General features: G+C 33.3%; 1 protein-coding gene across 1 annotated transcript in view; it reads right to left on the bottom strand.

The window, feature by feature from the left end:
• Gart (trifunctional purine biosynthetic protein adenosine-3 Gart) overlaps positions 1 to 24,075 on the bottom strand; it is a 30,928-nt gene that overhangs the window by 5,652 nt on the left and 1,201 nt on the right. Inside the window, exons 2-8 of the mRNA XM_074179983.1 lie at positions 21,378 to 21,973; positions 13,210 to 13,457; positions 12,979 to 13,159; positions 6,044 to 6,257; positions 4,861 to 5,115; positions 3,061 to 3,280; positions 1,361 to 1,583 (exon numbers count right to left, since the gene is read on the bottom strand). Of these exons, the coding sequence (XP_074036084.1) occupies positions 1,361 to 1,583; positions 3,061 to 3,280; positions 4,861 to 5,115; positions 6,044 to 6,257; positions 12,979 to 13,159; positions 13,210 to 13,457; positions 21,378 to 21,545 (1,509 nt within the window). The 5' untranslated portion in view covers positions 21,546 to 21,973. The remainder of the gene's footprint in view (positions 1 to 1,360; positions 1,584 to 3,060; positions 3,281 to 4,860; positions 5,116 to 6,043; positions 6,258 to 12,978; positions 13,160 to 13,209; positions 13,458 to 21,377; positions 21,974 to 24,075) is intronic.

Raw genomic sequence — 24,075 nt, 5'->3', positions numbered from 1 at the left:
GTACAATTAAAAAAGAATGTTTTTAAAACAAGATGTTCCTGGAGCAAAACTAAAATTTGCAACTATAAAGGATAACAATGTAACATTAAAATGTTGGCTTGCATGCCGTAATTTAAAAGTAACTAAAGGAAAAGTAAATTAATAGACAGGTCAGTATACAGACTCTAGTTAAAGAGTAGCGGTAGATTCAAACTGTATTAAAAGAAATTTAAAATAATTATGAATTTCGGATTTATTTCTGAATGAAATATGAATCAAATATAGATGGTAATGAAATAAAGTAAATTAAATATAATAAATGGATATAGTTTAATAAACGATTGAGGTTATATCTCATTCTAATCAATGGTAATTAACTATGAAAAATTTACTATTCAATAAATGTTTAGAGCATACATATCAATATTTATTTATTTTTTGCAGTGTTAAATCTACTCTCCTCAAAGTATGTATCCATTTCTTACATCTAACCTCATTAATATGAGGTTTTATAAATGGCATAAAAAACACGTTTTCTTCCGGATATCGATTATCCGACGTACAATTCGCAAAACAGCAATGCTTTGTTGACATTACACTAGAACAAAATAATTTTTTATATCAGATTTATATTTTTAAATAATAAATTAATATTAAGTAAATAACACTGTTTTTTTTCATGTGAATAGTTTATGTTTGTCCTACTACTAGTGCTGCCTCTCGTGACACGTTCGCTGTACTATTCTCAGGAAAAAGACTCATTACATGAAAAAAAAATTCTTTTGATACAAATACTTTCATATGAATACTGAATTATACAAAAAACACTTTTCTTTACTCAGTTTGTATTCCAAACATGTGTTATGAAATAAAATCAGATATCATAGTATTTCTACACAATACATTAAATGAAAGGTAAAAATTGCACTTTATGAAACATTGTCATCCTCACTGGTAGACGTCGATGTTTTTTCATAAGACACTTACCTTAGGGCTCTTCAGTGCCAATCTGGATAATATTATAAGCAAAAACCACACAATTCATTCATAAATTTCGATTTTTATGTCACGGAATAAGTTTGATCTACTTATGTCATCGTAATGACATTCATTCACTTATTTGATTAAATCTTCCAGTTTGTGTCTGAAAGTTACTTCTTTGCATGATCTACACATCTATGTATAGAGTTACTTCTTTTAAAACTGATTGCTTCCTTCTTTTCTTTGGAAGATTCCCACATTTTTTTGTATCAAGGTGGAGTGGTAGGAAGCCAAAAACTTTCTTTCCAAAAAATAAGTCACTCTTAAAAAACACTTTCAATATAAAGAATCAGACCTATAATATTGAAAAAATGTTTTTGTTTGAGAATAGTAAACTTACCTTCAACTTGGTACCGACACCGTCAGTACCTGAGACAAGCAGAGGATCTTTATAACCTGCTAGTTTGGTGTCGAATAGACCTCCAAATCCACCTAAGCTGCCCATAGTACCTGCTCTATCAGTAGATTTTGCTGCTGGTTTGATATGTGAAACTAAATCATTACCAGCAGTAATATCAACACCACTCTGTTTATAAGTTAGTTTTCCTGTCTGCAAAATAGACCTAGAAATAAATTTAACCATAACGTGTTTAGAAATAAACCCCATTTTTTTTTCTGTTAAAAATAAGCACAAGTTATAAAAGAAAGTTTTCAACCCTCTCTGTGGTTTTTAACCTATCGATAAAAAATTAAATTGTTTTGAATTATTTATCTACAAAAATCTTAATATATATACATTGTCACCTGTGAAGACTGCATCATGGATTTTTCAGTATTTGACCTTTGAAAATAATACTAAGTGGTCTCAATCAGACTGATTTCAGAAAATGGGAACCGCCTTCAAATAAGATTTAAAAAAATATATGTAACATGTAAAACTTGTACAATAATGTTTGTAATATGACTGGTGAGAAATATTTTACATAAAAATTTAATTAAACTTTTCAATTGCAAATTAATAAATATGTCCATGATCTCCTGCTCCTGACATTTACCATTATTATTTTGAATTACCAAAAATAAATGTAAAAACATCACACATTCAAGTCATCACTATTTCATACAGAGTCTGATCCTGGCATCAGTATCTATCCAGTAATCCTAGTCAAACTTAGTTCAAATATGAACAAAAACCCAAACAGAGCTTCTGACTACAGAAAATCTCGAAATGGACATCCTACTATAACTTATTTTGAACCCTTATTCATCAACAACCTCAACTACAATAATGACCCTACTCAAGATCATCTCTCCTTTGCCTGAAAACAACCACATATACAGCTTCGGATGACAATTAGTATAATTGTGAAAATTATCAAGAAAGGTTAATGAAGTCGAACTGCTGGTAAATAGTTTTGTGAAAATGAAAAGTTACATAATTATATAAGTACTATTCTGATCATTCACAATTTGACCCCAATTTAAGAGCTACCAGTAGCTCTCAAATTGAAGTCAAATTCGGGGATTCGGTCTGTTTAGAAAGTAAATGATACTCTTGTTAGCTGCCCGAGTTTACGCTAATATAAAATATAATATAAATATATATATATATATATATATATATATATATATATATATATATATATATATATAAATGTAAAATATATATAAAACATAATAACGGATAAAACAGTTACATACCTGTGCTGTGAGGATATTTTATTCAAAAATTTTAAAATAAAAAAATCTGAACACATCCTATAGCATTGAAACAATATAAATCACCACGATAAAAAACATTATAAAAAAAATAAAAAACTATTGAACAGTGTTCACTGTCAAAAAATTGTCATTCTCATGTCAAAGATTTCTTTCAAAATTAAAATTTTTTTAAAGGAAATATCCTCACATAGCACAGGTATGTAACTGTTTAATCTGTTCTTACATTTTATATGTATTTATTATGTTCTTTTTTTTATAAGCAGCCCTCGATAAAGCTAATAAACATAGCGAAAGCTCGGGCAGCTAAAAAGAGTATCATTTACTTTCCAAACAGGCCGAATCCCCAAAAAACCATATAAAAATGAATGAATCACTTACCGTGCAATGCCTTTGTGAGAAATGTCTTTGCGATGCTGTTCTCCTTCGAACTGTATAATATCACAAGCTCGTGTAGCTTGAGCAGCAGCAACTGTGAGTTGCGGTGCCATAGCAACAGCTATCAAAACCCTTCCTCCATTTGTTACAATATTTCCGTCTTTTGAAGCCGTTCCACAATGGAAAACTACGTGTTTTTGTTTCGAAGATACAAGATCTATGCCTAAAAGTTTAGGTTGTACTTGGTTTCCATCTTGAGCCCAATATAAATATGTCTCATTCATGAAATTCTTTCAAAAATGGGTTTTCATAACTATAAAAATATTTGGAAAGAAAGTAATGTTTGGAAACATTTAGCTTTCTACTTCTCGAATAATGTACACTATCTATTGGTTGTGTAAGAAATGGAAATTTTTTAATGGTTGCACACAAAAAATAACTCATTCAAGGAATAAAGTATCATCCATTTATGAAAAATACAATGAAATGTTATTTAAAAAAGTTGTTTTAATATAAAAATTATGCTCAAATACAAAGAAGGCATGACCTATTTTTTATTATTGTTTGTAAAATTTTATAACACTCTTACGTTTTATACACAATATTTCAAGAGTTTTAGAGCAGATGTTTTCCGTCATGAAAATAAAGTAAAAACAAACATCGCACAAGACTTACTAATGAACATCTGCAATAATTACAACGAATATGATACCTAACATCATTGAGCTTGTCAAAAACAAGAGAAGTCAGGTATCTGGATGCTTGAGCTTAAAATAGTTACCTCTTTTATAACTTTGTTATGATTTTTAACTAAATAATTAAATAAATGAAATGTTATAATTCTGTATTTTATTCAATTTGAATATGGCCCGCCTACACATTCTAAATTCAATATATGGCCCTCTGCAAAATTGAGTTTTACACATCTGTCTTAATACATGGAAGAGAATCAATATAAAATTTCTCCTACAAAGAGAACTCTCTATCTCAGTTATACTTAAATTGTTTTGCTAAGATTGAGTGAATCATCTCTCAAAGTTATTTAAAAAGGTGTTGATGAGAAGTTGATGGAAGTATTATCATCCAAAATTTAAAAGTACACCTAGAAATTGAGGAGTTTTCATGTAAGTGAAATTTTATATCAATACTTGGTCATATTATGTTGTGTAAGCTTCCTGCGTATAATATCTGTTTCATGGCCATTACGAATTGTTATTTTGTATTGAAAAAAAACGTCTGCGTTCATTCATATTTGTAGATCTCTCTACAAATCTTTATAAATATTTTTTTATTGAAATATTTAATTTTTTTCCTCTCTCCTTCAAAAGTTTTCCAGTTTCTATGTAATGATGAAGTAGAAAGCTTTTATATTGTACTGTTATTTCACTCTAAACTTCCAATGAAAAAAATCATATTTCAAATCATATTCTTATTTGAAATGAACAAAATAATTTTGAACAGTGAAGTCTCAAAAACCATACTGTAATATGCCAAAGTTCAGCAGAATCTTCAAGTGCCAACTTGATTCTTGAATTAATATTTTTTGACCAGGCCTGTATACTGTTGGGTTTGAAGCCAAGTCATTTCATGTACATCTAATATAGTTGTTCAACATATAATAACTTTTGATAGTATTCAAATTTCAATTGTGCGACAAATAAAATAATTCCCATTTGTTGAACACCTAATGGACCACAACGTACAATGTGAAATAAAAAATAAAATCAGATTTGCATTGCAAACTCTTTGAGAACATATTTAGATCATCCATATATGGATGGAAAATCAAGTAAATATACTAACCTGTTATGACTTGCCCTTTACTTGAACTTTCGGGGTAACCTCTGGATGCCATTACAACTCCTACGGCACTTATACCACTTTCCCATTTCAATTCCTGCTTGTTTAATGTTCCATTGCAACATGATAACATAATATCATACAAATCAGATTTAAGCAGGGGCAAAATGACTTCAGTTTCTGGATCACCAAAACGGCAATTGAATTCCAACACTTTTGGTCCTTCTCTAGTCAACATCAAACCGGCATACAAAACCCCTAGAAAATTTTGAATTGGGAATTGCATTGTGTCCTTGATGATGACGAAACTATTACAAAGTCACCGTCCAAACTGAAGAATGTGAAAAAGGAGGACATTTCTGATAAAAAAAGTCATAACATGGGATCCAATTCCTCACCGTTTTCGCAAATTTTTTATTTGTATGATTTTTACAAAAAAAAACTTATTTCTTACAAAAAAAAAAAAAAGAATCCAACTGTGTAAATCGGTTGAAATATGACAATACTTAATGAAAAAAAATTTACCCAACTGTGAGCTGTCACAAAAAACTGGGCGAGTCACTAGCCCGTCCATAAAATTGAATTAAAAAAAATTGAATCAGCTCTGATTCTTCCAAACATTTCTCTACAAAATTTCACAATTTTTTCAATTTCATATAAAAAGTGACAACACATTAAAACACTGACTTCCTAGGTATTTTTAAACAAATGAGACCTTGTCTGAAGACTGTATAGAGGAAAGATACATATATATATATATATATATATATATATATATATATATATATATATATATATATATATATACATACAAAAAAATATATTTCGAAACAAAATATCATCCAGTTCATCCAGCAGGTAGTTGGGAGAGATGAATATTTTGAAATTTTATTGCAAAATATTTATTTTCTAGTAAATGAGACTTTATTTTGGATCAGCATAAAATGTGCCAAGAGGAATACCTTTGTTGACAGTATCGGCTCAAGTTATACACATTTAAATTATTGCAACTTTTTTAAGAACAGAAATGTAAAAAAAGAATTTGGGCTCCCAGCCGTGAAGTGAAATTTTCACAAACAGATTGCAAATGAAAAACCAACAATCCTACTACTCACTTTCCAATCCAAAATGACTTTCAGTTTGGACGATGACTTATGAGACACCCCGTTTATAACATTATACTGACCAACAAATTTCAAATTTTCTCTTTTGAATCCCTCGAGTGTTTTCTCCAGAATTTCCTTCTGTACATATTGGAGTTGTTCAGAACTCAACAAGGGGCAGGGACAGTATGCTCCCATTCCTCCAGTATTAGGTCCAAGATCATTATCAAAAATTCTTTTATGATCTTGAGCAGGTAGCATTGCTTTCACAGTGAATCCATCAGAAAATGCCAGGACCTGAGCGAAATTGGAGATCTTATTTTCAAGACTAATTTGAAAATTGATTTAGCTCAATACAAGTTTATATGAGGTTGCGCAATATACTGACTCTCGTGAAACCTAAATTTGTGTCAAACAGGAAAGTGGTGTAATTACAGGACAGTTTCTGTGATCTTCATAGAGAAATAATTACTATGTTTAGGGGATGAAATCTGTGTTGTTTGTGTTACTGATAATTTATTTCCCAATGTTTTGAAACTAGTTTCCGATAGTGTGGTGCAAGCCCTAACTGACCTAATAAATTGAAACAGGTGAATTCCCAGATGCGCTGAAATTGAGTAAAGTGATCGCCATATATAAAAGTGGTAATAGATCAGATATGGATAATTATAGAATGATTAGTCTTCTCAGTATATTTTCAAAAATTTTAGAAAGACTAATGTACAACAGACTTATGGAATTTTTAATAAGTCATAAAATTGAATCTGATTCTCAACATGGATTTCGCATTGACAGGTCAAAAGAATCTTCTACTACTCTTTAGAAATATGGATAATTGAAGTACTTGGCAGGAATTTTCTTTGACCTTTCAAATGCTTTTGACTGTATTGATTAAGTGTTTTTGGCCCCAAACTATATAATGTAATGAATCTGAAGCCGGCCCTGACCGATATCTCAGTCAGTAAACACATGACTCATCGCGAAAGGAATGATCTCGACAAGTCGCTGCGAACAGTTTCGGCCACTACCGAAACACCTAGAGAAATCTAGAACGGTCGTTGCCAATATATAAACCGGCCTCTCGTCCCGAGATGGCAGTCAGGGCTACATCAAGGCTGCAAAAGCCAAGAAGGCCCCGGGGGCTGACTCAATAACCAACAAGTTGTTGAAGAAGCTCCCGGAAAACTGCGTTGAGAGCCTTTTGAGCATCATCAACAGCTCCTTGGCCCTAAGATACTTCCCCAGAAGGTGGAAACATGCGGTCGTCGTCATGCTCCCAAAACAGGGGCAGAACCGGCTTTTCCCGCAGAATTATCGCCCGATTAGTCTACTCTCGTCGGCGGCTAAGCTGGCTGAAAGAGTCGTACTCCAAAGGCTCAACGAAGAAGTTGAGGACCGAAATGTTCTGCCTGATGAGCAATTCGGCTTCAGGAGAGAGCATTCCACTGAGTTGCAGGCTCTGAGACTGGTCGAAAACACCATCGCGGAGTTGAACAGGAACAAAAAAGTCCATTTAGTTCTATTAGATATTTCGAAGGCCTTCGACCGCGTCTGGCATGAAGGCCTTCTTCACAAACTAATCGCATTCGACCTGCCTCGGGGCCTGATCCGGTGGATTGGGTCTTTCCTGAGAGGCAGAACATTTCAGGTTAGAGTAGAGGGCTCTCTGTCTGACAACAGAGAGATCCTCGCTGGAGTGCCACAGGGGGCCGTGCTCTCTCCCACGCTATATTCTCTTTACACCAGCGACCTTCCGAGGTCCGAGCATGTGAAGGTATCCCTCTACGCCGATGACACGGCTCTCCTCTCATCTTCCATGGGTCGGGAGCTCGGGATCGTCTATATGCAACGTGCATTGGGCGACCTCGAGCGCTGGTACCTCGAGTGGAAGATCCGAGTGAATCCGGATAAAACTCGGGCAATAACCATGGGAAGAACGATAGCTTCTCCGGCCATGAAAGTGAGAATCTCTGGAAGGGAGATTGATTGGCAAACGCGGGTCAAGTACCTAGGTCTTATTATAGACCGTAGGCTCACCTGGAACCCGCACCTGTTAAGCGTGAAGGCAAAGATCCAGGGTCGGGTGGCAAGCCTGTACCCTTTGATCAATAGAAGATCTAAGCTGAGCCTAAAGAACAAAATCACGATCTATAACATGATGTTCAAGTCTGTCATCATGTATGCTTCAGGCGTTTGGGGACCAGCGGCTCCGACTAACATCTCCATCTTGGAGACTTTACAAAATAAAATTTTACGGATGATTGTGAATGCTCCGTGGTTCGTGCGGAATGAAGCCATCCGCAGAGATTTGAAGCTGCCTTCCATTCAGCAGTCCATTCAGTCGAGGAATCGGCGAGTTTTAGATTATGCTGAAACTCACGAAAATCCTTTAGACAGGGAAGCTATAGATTACGCTGTAGACGACCCCTCCCGATATAGAAGGCCCCGACACTCTGTCGTATGAGGCCCCTATGTCCTCCGTTAACAGATGAATAATATCTTCATCTATCTCACCCCAGCCAGGTAGGGGTAAAACGCGAAGGGCGGTATGGATGTCTAAGGACTTTCATGCCACCATCAAACATCAGTTGTGACCCATTTGTCTCTCTGACAAACTTCAGTTAAAAGGGGAAGGAGGCCAGGCTTCAACCTGAATAAAATCAAGATGGTTAACGTCGAGATGGCAGTCAGTATCTAGTCAGTGAGTCTGTACCTAGAAAGTGTATCGTGCGTTTAAAATAAATAATTCGAACTGTAAAGATAAATTAAGCGTTAGTTGCTAAGTGTTGTACATAGATTAGTTGTGATAGTGAAATATTGTTAAAAATAAACTTGTTTATTGTGACAGTTAATTCTTTAATTCGTCACAATAATATTGGTATTAGAGAAAATATTCTTGACTGGATCATTTTATTTATGGGAAATGAACAATTCTTTGTAAAATTAGATGGTGTTGAGACAGATAAATATTCAGTTGATGTTGGAGTAGCGCAAGGTTCAATTCTGGGGGCATTGCTTTCCTTACTATCTCTCAATGACCTCCCAATAAATGTTGATGGACGCTTTCATCTCATTGATTTTTCTGATGACATATTTGGTACAGCCGAATCATCTATGGAGTATATGTCTCTATCAGTTGAACTTGGTATTAGTAAAATGACAAAATATTGTCATTCCAATAAACTGATGCTGAATGAAAATAATAAATATATATTTCAATAAGAACAATCTGATCGATAGTGAAGTCATTCAGACACATAACTCCACTATGTTTCTAGGTGTAATGATTGATGAAACATTCTCAATGTCTGAGCATGTTGAAAGTTTATCAAAAAACTGTACAAATCCTATTTTGCCATTGAGGTATGAATTTCATGAGACTATTCTTATCCAAGTTTATTATGCATTAGTACTTTCTGCATTATCATTTCACATCAGGTTATGGTTATGGGGAAATGCTACTGAAATAAATAGGATACTTATTACATAAAATCGTTGCCGAAACATCCCGGAAAAGTAACCGGGCATTTGGCAATGATAATGTTATTGAACGCACTGTTCGACGTTGGTTGCGATGTTCGTTTGTGAAATTTCGTCCCGGAGATTTAAGCTTCGAAGATGAGCCCCGAAGTGGTATAGAGACTGGCGGAAGAACTGGGCGTCAGCTCCCGTGCGGTTTTCGTAGGATTACAACGAGTTGTGTAATGGCTAGTTTAGCGTTACAACAAAATGAGCATGACTGTTCAGGAACACCTTGTACTAGCCATTGAACAAAATGAATTTGTGGTTGCCTACTGACAGTTAAAGATTGTAGGAAGTTCGGCAGACAAAACATTCTACGCACTCCAAAAAAAGTGTTAAATGCCAGGGGATTGAAAAAACGGGTTCTCAAAGTTTGGACGAGATAATTAATCGAATAAAGTAGCGAACGATTCATGAAGAATTTGAAGTGATTGTTTCATCCAAGTTTTGGTATTTTTCTTTGTTGAATCCTATGTGACACCGGTTTTCATATTTTCTTTTGTAGATACGTTATAAAAGTATTCGTGACATTTGGTGGAAAACTAGTACCTTGAGAGGGATTTACATTGTTCCTACGAAATCGTAGCACTTTTCAAAAAAATTCAGAAGCTGCCGAGTTTCATATATGATTGAAGACCCTCATCAAAAGGGGTAGTTTCAATCTAATTAGTAATTATGTAATATGTTACAATTTTTTTTGTGCATTCTAGGGTCTTACTTTAGAGTCGTACTCGTAAGTCTTACACTTAGTCTCACTATTGGGCTGATTTATTTAAAGAGGGCCAGTCTCAGTCACTTGAATCCGTGACAAAATTTTGATGTACATTGACGAATTTGGACAAAATCCCTTTTGTGCAGTTGGATTAGAGAGTGCAGTAATGCAGTTTACCCGTCGATTATCAAGTTACATCTGAACCTGAATTCTGAATTATTTGACAGATAAGATGCATTATATTCGTTTGTGACTGTACAGAAAAGCATATGTATATTTGATATTTTTTTTTAAACCGATATCTATTATATAATCTCCCATGTTCAATTATTCGAAATCTTACCACTCAATACGAATTTGCCCTAAAGTATAAGCTTCACGTACGCACGTTGAGTATATATACATGACTATATTATTAATTTGATTTTGGCAAATAGAAATTTCAAATGTGGTAAGCTCAGAAGTAATCTCGAGTATGATAGAATGCTGAAATCAGTATTTACTATTAGTAATAATATTTCTTTTTTTAATTCATTTATATGTTTAAATTTTAAAGAATATCAGTTTACTTATCAATAATACTGATATACGTTTACTTTTTTTGAATAAATAAATGGTTCAAAGTGAAGCTTGCTATCTGTCTCTCTCGACAAATCATCATAGTCTTTACAAACAACATAAGCATAATTGTATATCCAAGTTATAAAGTGGAGGTTTCCCAGTTTGAATCTGCGAAAATAAACTGGTGGCGCCCTTAGTATTCTGTATTTTATTATAATTTTTTTTTCATATATATTTTAAGCCCAGGCTTCTCTCCGACTGCGCGCCGTGCACTTTGTTTTGCAGCGCGTTGACGCATTTCCTCCTGGGAAAACTGTTGAAAAATAAGCCGTTGCAATTGGAAGGGTCAAAAAGCTCTTAAAGTGGGTGCCCTACGATTTGAACGATCGAAAGAAATTATCACATTTCGAGGTCTGTTCTTCTTTGCTTTTGCGCAACCAAAACGTTCTTTTTTAGATCGGATCCTCAGGTGTGCTGAAAAGTGGATCCTATATGACAAAAATGGTTACTGTATGGTGGTCAGAGGCTGATGTGATTCACTATAACTTTCTGCAACTTGGCCAAACCATCACAGTAGACTTCTATTGTGTGGAAATCGAGGTAATATATTGAAAATTGCTTCAGCAGCAGCCGGTACTGGTCAACAGAAGAGGTCCGATCCTGCTCTCCACGACAACGCCCGTTTTACAAATTACCGTCCGAATGGGTAGAACCTTCGCTAATCAGGACCAGGCAAAAACGGCCTTCGTCGACTTTATCGAATTCCAAGTACGCAATTTTCAAGTCGACGGAATTAATCGACTTGTCTTACGTTAGCAAAAGTGCACTGATTCAAATGGCGCTTATTTCGATTGAATTGAATGAGTATTCACTGAGATATTACAGTTTATAGTAGACTCATACAAACTTTTAAAACAACCTAATATGATATACAGGGTGTTTATTAAACATGCGGCAAAAATTTAAGGGACTATTCCTTGAACTATTCTAAGGATATTTTGTCTTTTGATGATTTTTGATAGGACGCTTTGTTTCGAAGATACGGAACGAAAAATAATTTCGACAACAATATATTACCAAACATTACATGTAATGTTTCTTAATCTACAAGAACTGTTCATAATGACTACCCCCCGCTTGGATGCAAGAATCCAATCGTCTCCTCATCGACTCCCGAACTCTTTCAAAAACACCAGGATCGTTTCTGATTGTGTTACACCCACAACAATTATCTGATTTCTCAAATATTCCACATCTTCCACTGGAGTAGTATGAACTAATGACTTTAGATTTTTTATTACTTAGTAGGTCCAGTGTAGTAAATTATACTTTTATTTCGGCTACGTTAATAATTTTAAAAGTACCAAAATTGTTATTGTCGAAATTCTTTTTCGCCCCGTATCTTCCAAACAAAGCGCCCTATCAAAAATTATCAGAGGACAAAATATCCTTAATTTATTGCCGCATGTTTAATAAACCCCCCGTATATCAAATGTAAACAAAACTAAATATCGAAGATCGCTATTAACAAAAATAGTTTGGGTAAGTTGGATCGAAATGAGAGAAACATGCTTGATTATTATTGATCACAAAAATTTGCTAATGATCAAATATATTAGAAACATATTTTTGCTTGATAATAATATTAGGAATTATAATATTCACAGATCTGGAGAAACACTAAGTTTATGGATACAGCACTAGATCTGAATAGTACTCCAGAATTAAAAAAAAATCATTGTTATGAATTAAAATCATGATAGTTGAAAGATGAAATTTCTACTTCATGCAATCAATTCAAATAATTCTCTATCCCTTTCAATTATTTCAAAAAATGGGTTTTAGATTTCCTTTGAATTTTTGCATCATATCACTCGAAAACGAAGCAACAGTAAATTGTATAGCCTAATACCTAAGTTTTTAGGTTTTTTCAATCTATCTGATTCCTGAACAAAACTGATATTATTCTCATGTCAGTAAAGAATGGTGATGAATAAATCTAATAAATTTCCTTTTCCTTTTTTTCATACATAGATTTTTATTGTTACCATCTAAAACCTGAAAAAAACAATAATCGGCACTGTGATGTCAACTCTAAACAAGCCTACAACATTATTGAAAAGATCTGTTTCGGTTTAAACCCTTCAAATTTTTAATATTATTTCAAATATTGTAGTTCTCAATATTTTTGACACTGTGAAATGAGATTTTTAAAATAATTACCGAAACTTCTTCTCCAGATGAAAGTTCTTCAATAACAACCGTCTCACCAGCTGCACCAAATTTTTTCTCAGTTAAAATGTCATCAACAGCTCTACAAGCCTCATCCTTGTTTGCTGCAACGACAACTCCTTTTCCAGCAGCGAGTCCACTGGCTTTAACAACTAGTGCATCAAAGGGAGCACTGAAAAGATTTACCTTAACACAGAACACATTTTCAAGATTCATACTTACGTATTTATAAATAATTTAGCTTCCTCTGAGTTTTGAAAAGATCTCCATCTAGCTGTGGGAATGTTATATTTATCCATAAAGGATTTGGCCCAATCCTTGTTTGATTCAATTTGTGCAGCATCTTTTTGTGGGCCAAATACATTAATTCCTTCAGATACCAATGCATCTGCAATTCCATTCGACAATGGATCTTCTGGACCCACTACCACAAGGGAGATATCATGATGTTTGCAAAATTGTTTAATATCCTGTTGGAAAATATTAACTTGTTATTCTAATAAGAAATACGCAAAAATATTAATACAAGTAGTTTTGGATAATTGTAATGAAATATTCATTAGTAAACTAGATATATCTGAAAAATAGAATGTTTACAAACTAGTATATAATGTTATTCTTGACATTGATGGTTCTTGTATTACCCCAAAATTAATCAAAATTAAAAATATATCTTTTGAGATTCTAGTATCTCGATAAAAATCACTTGGAAAAATTGTATTTTTATAAGATTTTAATCAACGCAAGCTGTTAGTATGTTTATCAGTGCGGAACAAAACTTGACAATGTTTGATGAGTGGAATATGAAGAGAAAAGTAACTTATTTCTAAATCCAATATGGCGGATGCCAGATAGCTCAAAACTTGAAAAAGACTTTATAATAATTAATTATTAGCAGAAATTAATAGATTGAAAAAGAATTCGTAAAATAAAATATTACTAAAAGCAAGAAAAACTGGCTATTATTGAAACTTGAAACATACTAAGCTTATGTACTCATATATATGAAATAAATTTGTCTCAGAAAACATTAAGAAATAATCAATTTTCATCTGATTACTGAATATAGTTATAACTGATTATAACACAATATTTTACTTAATTTATACTTTTGCTAAAAACTTGTGAGACAGATTGATAAAAAATACTAACTTACTTAGTCTAGTGAAATTAATCAATTACTTTTTCTATGAACATTTCGAAACAACCTCTGGCCATTCTAAAATCAATTGGTCTTGAAAAAATTGTGTTTTTTGAAGCGTATTTTCTTTTATTTTTCCACAAGAAGTAACCATATTTGATTCGGACTCATTGAATGTGACACCATATTTTCAGTTCCACTCAACATTTCCTTCAATTTTATTTTGATTTTGTCTGATTCGATCATCAGAATTTTAGTGTCGTCTAGAAGTATGATTGATTGATTGATAATATGTTTATTGTTTAAGAATAAATTCTTGTTACAAACACAATGTCATAAATAAATATCAATATAAACATAAAGTATAAGATGTGAAATATAAGTGTATAAAATATAAATGATTAAAATAAAATATAAACTGTATATAATACATACATATGCAGAGGTTACTTGACAAGAACAAGGACAACGAATAAAAATATATGTTTCACACACAGTTCAATCACATTCTAAATTACAGGGCATCGTTAAAATATTCTTGTAGGTCATAATAGGCTTTATCACTTAATAGTTTTGTACATTTGTTTCCAAATATGATGAAAGGAGTCTCTTTGATTTAATTGGGAAGTTTATTGTATATCCTGATTCCATTATATATCAACGAGTTTTGAAGTGGAATTGGTAGACTCAGTTCATTTTACCGCCTTGTGTGGTATGTGGCTGTAGCTGTAGATTCATAGGTCTCCCTATTTTTATGTATAATTGACACGGTTTCCAATATAAATATCGAAATAACCGTAAGGATTCTATGTTCTCGAAAAAGGGGTTTACATGAATCCCGCCATTTCGCTTTACATAATTACCTGATAGCCCTTTTCTGCAAGACAAAAACCGACTGCATAAGTTGTTTACTGCAAGCACCCCAAAATGGTATACCATAACTTAGATGAGAGTTTATTAAGGCATAATACACTACTTTCGCTGCAGCAAACCCCAGTTCCTTTGAGATGTTTCTCAGTGCGAAACATCCTGATGCTAATTTTTTGTTGATGTGTGCAATATGCTAAGAGAATTTTAAATTTTCATCTAAATAAATTCCCAAAAGTTTCAAAGTGGAGTTATTTTTTATTGTGTTATTATCTAGGGGTATATCAGGTATATTACACTTGAATGCTAATATATTTGTTTTGCTAGTATTCAATGATAGAAGATTCGAGTTAAACCAATTCTTCACTTTTTTCATGTCTTGGCACATTGTGTTATGCAATCTGTTTTTGTCCTTGTCATGCCACACTAATGTGGTGTCGTCAGCAAATAAGGTAAAGCTTCCTGTAATCGATATTTTGGTCAAATCATTAATGTATAACAGAAACAGTATAGTACCTAACACAGAGCTTTGGGGTACTCCACAATTTATCTCTCCCACGTCCGAGTTAGATGACGTTCTTACAAATTGTTTTCTGTCAGAAAGGTATGAACTAATCCAAATATGACTGTTGTCCCTAAAACCATATCTTATGAGTTTCCGAAGCAATATGCTGTAATTGACACAGTCAAAAGCTTTGGATAAGTCACAAAGCACTGCTGCAGTGGCTTATACACCAATTGCAATACTGTTGAATATAGCTTCACTTGTACTCTTAAAATTCTGAAAGCCATACTGATGTGTACTCAATATCCCATTACTGGTCAAAAATTCCTTTTTTTTTTTACCAGTTTTGCAATTATTTTTGCTAATGTTGGGATGAGCGATATAGGCCTAAAGTTTGCTGAATCTTCATTGTTGCCGCCTTTATGGAGAGGAATGACAACTGAGGTTTTGAGAAGTGAAGGAAATGTTCCTTGCTCGAAGGAGTTGTTAATCAGTTCAACAAGTATATTGAACGCAGTCTCAGGAAGACTTTCGAGAATTTCAATAGAAATTTCATCAAAGCCAGATGCTTTCTTATTTTTTATGTTTCCTATCACTTTTTTCAATTAATTTATACTGATGTGGTGTAATGAAAAGGTACTACATAGATATCACTGAGATATTCTAGGGGATTGTGAGTAGGTACAATGTTTTGACTGAGTTTTGTTGCGACAGAGCTGAAATAGCTGTTTAGAAGGTCCGGATTCAAGGATGTATCTGTTGTGTTTCTTTAGTTTTGTTGTCAGCTTCCGTGATTCTGTTACTATAGTACAAGTTTTTTGCAGCCCTGATTACCTTTAAAAATCTGTTTTTCCGTTAATCAGCTGACGCCCCCATACGAACGACAACTCTCAGAAATTGAGAAACTTGTGCGAGCTTAGGTCTAACGAGGTCTTACCTTTTAACGTGTGATTCCTAACACGGTTGCAGAATCATCCCAGCTTCAACCAGATAAATTCTCTCGAGAAAAATATCTGGTCGAGGCAGGAATCGAACCCACGGTCTTCCGATCGTGAGTCGGGCGCACTACCACCGCGGCCAATTCTATAGACTTTCCTATAATTATTGAAGTAACAGTCAAAAAATAAACTATTAGTAAACTTTCTGATTTGATGAAGAGATCTTATATTTTTTGAAGAAGTTCGTATTCCCTTAGTGATCCAATGTTTCCGTTTCTTTTTGATAATTTTTTGTTTGGGAAACGCGGTCTCAAAATGTTCAACAAGTATTCTATAGAATACCTTCAACGGTGTCTCTATCAACAACACACTATTGCAATCAGTACATGAGCATAAGTGATGAAACCTATTATAATTTTTTGTAGAGTAGATCCTACCAAGGTGAGGTTTTTTTCTTGATTTGTGCAATTTGAGTTTTATTTTACTGAATACTGCCTCATGGTCAGATAAATTGGAGGGCATGATTAAACTCGCACTCGCATATTGAAAAATAAATATTTCTAGTAGATATTAATTTTTAGTATGTTTAACCATACACTCACACACACAACAAAATACTCTAAATACGGGTTGAGGTATCTCATTCAAAAAAATAGGCTGTTATGATTGTTATAATTGCCTATACCAATATCTTTCATATAGGCATCATATTCAAGAACATTGTTAATGAAAGTAATTTGAATATGGAAACTGCATATTGTAGAGAAAGTTGATATATTTCTCTCATAATGTAACTTGTAATTTGCCTACGCTATACGATAGCATCCTCGGGCGTCACAATACGTCTGAGAATACTATTGTATAGGGAAACACGTGTCCCGATTTTGTAAAGTTTCAAGAGGAAATCTGACATTAAAGTGTGTTCTTTGAATATGTTAGTAGTGGATTTTCATCAAGTATCGGTCAATTCTATCAAATTTCTAAATTTGCAAACAAGAATAATTTCAGTATGAAACCAGTAGTTGGAGAACAAATATAAAAAAACAAAATTATTGTTTAAATGGTCATACTAATACGAGTGAGACTTCTAGAACACTAAATTTAGAAAATTGAAACAAAAAAATTGAAACAAATGGGTAGATAATAATTCATTACTCAACACCTTGGAAACAGTCACAGTTGACCCAATACATCACTAAACATCTTTGAGGTCGAGGTCACGCATGAGCAAATTCGTTACTTTAAAATTTTCGTTCGCAAGTAAGCCTTGAAAACTCAACTACTTCAAAATTGTTCTTAAACGTCATATTTAATCATCGAATTAACAGTTCGTTTAAAAAAATATGGTTTTCAGTAAAAAAACATGGATTGAAAAAGTGAAAACGATTGTATCTAACCATCAATTTGGAATGTGGGAAAAATTTATAATTTTCAAAAGCTCGTCACTCAAGTGATCCTCTGTCATCAAATAATCTATTTTTTAATCACTCAATTTTATAACTATTTGAATAAAATAACCTATATAGAAAATATTTCTGAATGCTTTTTTTAGGTTGCTTCTTGTTATGAAAATTAATGACATTATTCTCATTCGGGATATCCTCCACAAATGAATCTTACTTTGAAATCGGACATGGTTATTTCTTATTCCAATGGATATTTGATGCTCGCATTTAGCTGTTATCATCAAACTTCATTCTCGCAAATAATGGTCACATTTTCTGCTTGTTGATATTACGTAAATGGGATTCAATTACATTAACTTTTCAGAACGAATGTAGAGTCATTTGGTCTCTACTAATATTTGATTCAATCTTAAACCTTTTTTAATTTTGTGGCAAGATTTGAACTTTTTATTGGAAAAGTCTAGTAAAGTAAAACATGTATACCTATGGGACATCAAATTAACAAATACAAGCTATAAAATAATGCTTAGAGATAAGAGCAGCATATACGGACAGAATAATATTAAGTCCATCTGAAGAGATACAAATATAAATACATGAATACAGTGCATTTCTTCAATGTTTCCCTCCCTTTTAGTTTTTGAACGGATCAACTCAAAAACTTGATATTTGGGATAATGAAATTAATGCATGAATACTTCATTTTGAAGTGAAATTGACAGATGAAACTTTCAAGATGGCAACTGGGCGCCATCTGTGAAAAAAATTAAATGGAAAGGGGGGTCTTGCGGCAAATCATTTTGAAGCTCCTGACGAATACTTCACAACCCTAGAATATGAAGTCAATATATTCACCTACTACAAAATGGCGGAACATTTAATAATTTTCTGAAGACAAACACATTAATATCGATATTTTTAGAAATATTCCTTTTTATCTGCCATATGGCAATTCCAACAACCCGATAAGGTTTGTTAAGTTACTTTTTGTTTATAAAAACGGCAAAAAATATCAGCACGACAATGAACATCATTGTTCAGTTAGAATAGTCTTATTTAGTTTTCGGTTTTACTAGTAGAAAGGTACTACGTCAACAGTCTCTAAAATGGTTAATTCTCGTCTATTGGAAGAAAAAATTGAAGCGATTTTTATTTACGGTGCGACGCGTAACTTTCACGAGACCGAAAGGCTTTTCAATGAATGTTTTCAGAGTCCTATCTGTAGAAAATATTTGAGGGAACTTGTATCCAAATTCACAACTACCGGTAGTGTAGATAACAAAAAGCCCCCAGGTCATCCGTCCATTCCGGAAGAACAGCAAGTGCAAATAATTGGTGAGATGGTAGTAAATCCTGAACAGTCTACTTATTCCGTCGCGAATGTTTGTGAGGTGTCTCCTTCTACTGTGTGGAGACTTTTGAAGAGAAATAGGTATCATCCATACAAAATTAAAATGGTACACCAATTAACTAAAGATGACCATGATCGAAGAACAGATTTCTGCAAAATCATGACGGAAACCATTGCAAGGCATCCTACACATATCCACAATATTTCTTTAGTGACGGGAGTACTTTTTTTTTAAACGACAATGTTCACAGACCAAATCGCCGTTATTGCAGTGACATCAACCCTCACGTTTTCCGGGAAACACATACCCAATATCCAAAAAAAAATTAACTTTTGGGCAGAAATATTGGAAAACCATATTGTAGGACCTCTATTTATTGATCAAAATTTAACAGAGGAACTGTATTTGAATATATTGGAAACTGCTGTTGACCCTCTCATCACTGAAATCGTCGAAGCGAATCCTAATGAATTCGATATGGATATTGTATTCCAACAAGATGGAGCACCACCACATTACTCCAGACAAGTAAGACTCTATTTGGATACTACTTTTCCTGGTCGTTGGATTGGCCGTCGAGAATGGCCAGGCCGCTCGCCAGATTTGAAGCAAAAGGTGTACGAAACTGAACCTGCTTCATTATTGAATAAACGGCAGAGAATAATGAATATTTGTAGAGATATTGACGTTACTGTGTTCGAAAATTTTCGGAGTGAAATATCCGATAGGTTGTTCATATGATAAGAAGTTCAAGGCAACCATTTCGAGCATCTTCTGAGCTGACCTTAAGCTTATTACCTCATATTATGCAGTTAAATGTCAATGTATTCAGGTAATTATTGAAAGTTCCTCCATTTTGTAGTAATTGAAGATATTGACACCATATTCTAGAGTTGTGAAGCATTTGTCAGGAGCTTCAAAAAGATATGTCACAAGATCCCCCTTTCCATTAAATTTTTTTTTCCAGATGGCGCCCAGTCGCCATCTTGTAAGTTTCATCTGTTAATATCACTTCAAAATAAAGTATTCATGCATTAATTTCATTATCCCAAATGTCAATTTTTTTAGTTGACCCGTTCAAAAAATAAATGTGGGGGACATTAAAAAAAAAAAAGCACCGTATATGAATTTTGAATAAATATAAATATACAATGCTACGTATTGAAAATTAATAGCCATTTTGTGTTGATTTTAATAACTTGTTTACGCAAAGATACCACTACGTGCCAATTACACGATAGAGCCTTGGTAGAATTCGTCCACACTATAATAGGGTCTCACAACAAGGAATTCTTTTACGTTTTTCTGAATTTTTTTCATAATGTATTCACCTCAAATGAATAGGAAGGTGGTTGAATAATTTCTTGCTATTAAAAATAATAGAATTTTATGTAAGGACTAGAGTAGGTCAGTCGGTAGCCAAGCGGTTCGGCGTGGGTGCTTTGTTCACTCACTCGAATTGACTGCCGTGTTGGTCGGTGGTTCAAGCCCTAGTCTGAACGATCGATCTTCACTTGCTACCGTCCAACCCGTGTTAGGAATCACACGTTAAAAGGTAAGACCTCGTTAATCCTTAGCTCGCACAAGTTTCGACTTCTGAGGGTTGTCGTTCGTAGGGGTGCGACAGCTGGTTAACGGAAAAAACAGATTTTAAACAGATTTTTTTAAACAGGTGTTGGAAGGGAAATGAAGTGAGACTGACGTGTACTATACTTTGAGGTGGTAATGAATTGATTTTTATATTTTTTGTGGATAAGATATACTGTTTCAAAAATGAAAAGATATACCAAGGTCTGAATTTTTCGCTTCACAAGTTAAGGGCGGCATGAATCCTTGTATAAATATCTGATGGATCTTTTTTGAAGAGAGAATACCATATTGAAATGAAATTGTGCAAAATTTTCTCAAATTCCATAACCTAAATAGGACTCAATTTGGCAAAATAAACTGATTTTGTAATAGCAACAACTCTCACTGCATGGCATTCTGCTGCTAGTCTTTTACATAAGTAGTCGATATAGGAATCACATTTTAGGCTTTCAACAATGTAAAGAAAGCCCTAAAAATTTGGTTTTATCTCCAACTTTTCAATATTTACATTTTCCAAGTGTACTTCCCTTGATAGTGATTAAGTTATACATAAATTCATTAAGAGAGTCAAAATAGATTAATTTACCTTACCTTGAAGTTTTTGATGTCGAGAGCCACATTTTCAGTTTTATCAACCTGCTGAATGCCATAACTGCCAGGAGCTACGAAAATATTTTTCACGAGGCTACTTTGAGATAATTTCCAAACAATAGCATGTTCGCGACCACCGCTACCAATGACCAACACATTTTTACCCATTTTTTATTAGGCTTGTTTCTGGTAGATTCTTTGCAAAACAACTGATTGAAAAATGTAAAATATCAGTGTTCCAAAACAATTTGTTGGACGTACCAAATGATGAAATGTATTTCAAAAGACTTGTTTTGAATCAGCGCAATGAATGTACAAATATTGAAAAAACAATAATTTATTGATAACCCCCTATGAAGTAGATAAAAGGTCGATTCTATAAGCCAATACCTAATGAAGATAACGATATAGAACAAACAGAATAAGAATAGAGTATTTGATTTTCAATATTAATTTTCTTGGGTTATCTCAGGAGAGTTTAGGCAGGTAAATTCCTACTAATTAGTGTCTTCTGTAACTTCAGTAATTATCCATTAGTTCTTCCAGTCTGGTTTTAGGTTTCAGTTCAACTAAACTTATCATATGGATATTTGACCCTGAAATGATAAAATAGGTCAACAAAATGAAATGTTTTAGAATGAAGTTGACTTTTATATACTGCAACATACTTTAGACATTTCTAAGTTTTATTTTTTTGATACAAAATCTTTTAGAATGAGGTTGAATTTTATATCCTTCAACAGAATCTGATATTTCTTAGTTTTATTATTTTGATAAAGTGCTCTTTCGAACTATCGTGTTATTTTTATACTTTTCGAAATTTTCATTTCAACGGTAAACACTGTCAACACATTTCAAAACGATAATAATCTGTTAACTTACTATAAGTTTAGCGATTTATCAATTTGAAAATCATCAAACGTTAGTTTTGGAGATAAAGATAGTAAGAGAATGAAAAGAGAAATGAAAATTTCTACGTTTTTTACCACTTTCAATTGTAACTAATGTTACTGCAGTTTCGTCCTATATGGACATTCTCAAACTTATGCAATAAACTAACAATGATTCATTACATTCGCCAATTCGTCCGCATTGTCCCACATAAACACTATTACACTCCGGACACTTAAGCTTATAAACTCCAGATTTTTCCAACTTGTCGACCTTATTTTTGGCATTGAAAAGGAAATGAGATAACCTGGCATGTGGTTTGAATGCTACTTTCACATTGTTTTTTCTGAAGAAACCTGCGATTATTTCTGTTCTTTTTCCAAAATATGTTAGCGTTACCCATTTCTTGATTTCTGGTTGTTTGACCTGTGGAACAATGCGGACGAAATTTCCAAAAACGGTATGCTGAACATGAAAGGTCCTTCAGACTGGGAAAAAATGATTCGACGTTTTCAAACCATTCCTTGGCATGCAACCACAAGTTTCCGAATCTAAACGATACGGAAATTCTGCACTATGCAAGGAAGGGTTGCAAACTCAATTATTTAGAATCCTTGGAAATTCACAAGCATAAACATTGCGGGTGCAACCTGTTGGCACATCCACATTGTGAACTGTAAATTCAGGTACTCAATCAAGTACCTGAAAGGTATATATTGGCGAATGTAATGAATCATTGTTAGTTTATTGTATAAATTTGAGAATGTCCATATAGGACGAAACTGCAGTAACACTAGTTACAATTAAAAGTGCTAAAAAACGTAGACATTTTCATTTCTCTTTTCATTATGATCTCCTACCATGTAGTAACGGCTACATCCATCAATTTATAGTAAGAGAACTTATTAAAATCTAATCTCATATAATTCAAAGTTCTTTATAGAGGTGAAAAAACTTGAATAAAAGCACAAATAACCTTATACGTGTTGAACAATGGAATTACTTATTTTATACACTTTTTATATTTTCATATTTTTTCAAGACTAACAACTCAAACACGTGCATTTTCGAGTTGTTAGATTCTCATTGGAGTGCAATGAGCATAAAGCAAAAAATAAATTTTCAAAATGCCCAACAAAAAATTTTATCTGATAAATGGTGCGGATTTGAACTAGCACTATTCAAAACTGTTAAGAATTGAATATATAAAAAAAAGGAATAAATATTTGTACTATGGGACAGCCATTAATAAATAATTTTGAATACGCTGATATAATGCTAATCTACTGTTGTAGTGAAAAACGTATTGGAAATGAAGTCTATACTGTGAAGATTTGTGATTATTATCAAGAATTGTATTAGTAAATAAGTGAATGATGACTAATCAACTTTTCACTACAAAAAAAATAACTTGTTGCTTAATAACCAAACCAAAAATCGTCATCTTGTTAGAACTACTTTACCAAATAATGTTTAATAATAATAATGATTTATTTGACGATTTGGGTGCAATAAGTACAAATGGTAGGTAATTAAAAAAAATAAAGATATAAATGGACAATTACTATTTAAGTCAATGTCACAAACATAAAACATATATAGGTACAAATAAAAACTACAAACTGGCTTGCATTATCTTTCAAGTATTCCTACTGGCTGTATAGTATGTATCAATGAGAAGGATTCCTTCACTCAATTGAAGAAAATATGAAGGATCCTACAAATACTAAACTTGAAAAAGAAAACTCAACTGTGGGCACAGGGGATATTCAAATGCCAAGTTTGTCAGATAAATCCAAAAATGAAT

This window comes from Leptinotarsa decemlineata, unplaced genomic scaffold (assembly GCF_025532065.1).
Source record: "Leptinotarsa decemlineata unplaced genomic scaffold, Ldec_3_MD MMD2_tig00026282_RagTag_RagTag, whole genome shotgun sequence".
Classification (NCBI taxonomy): Eukaryota; Metazoa; Arthropoda; class Insecta; order Coleoptera; family Chrysomelidae; genus Leptinotarsa; species Leptinotarsa decemlineata.
This window is presented reverse-complemented; position numbering and strand designations above follow the sequence as displayed.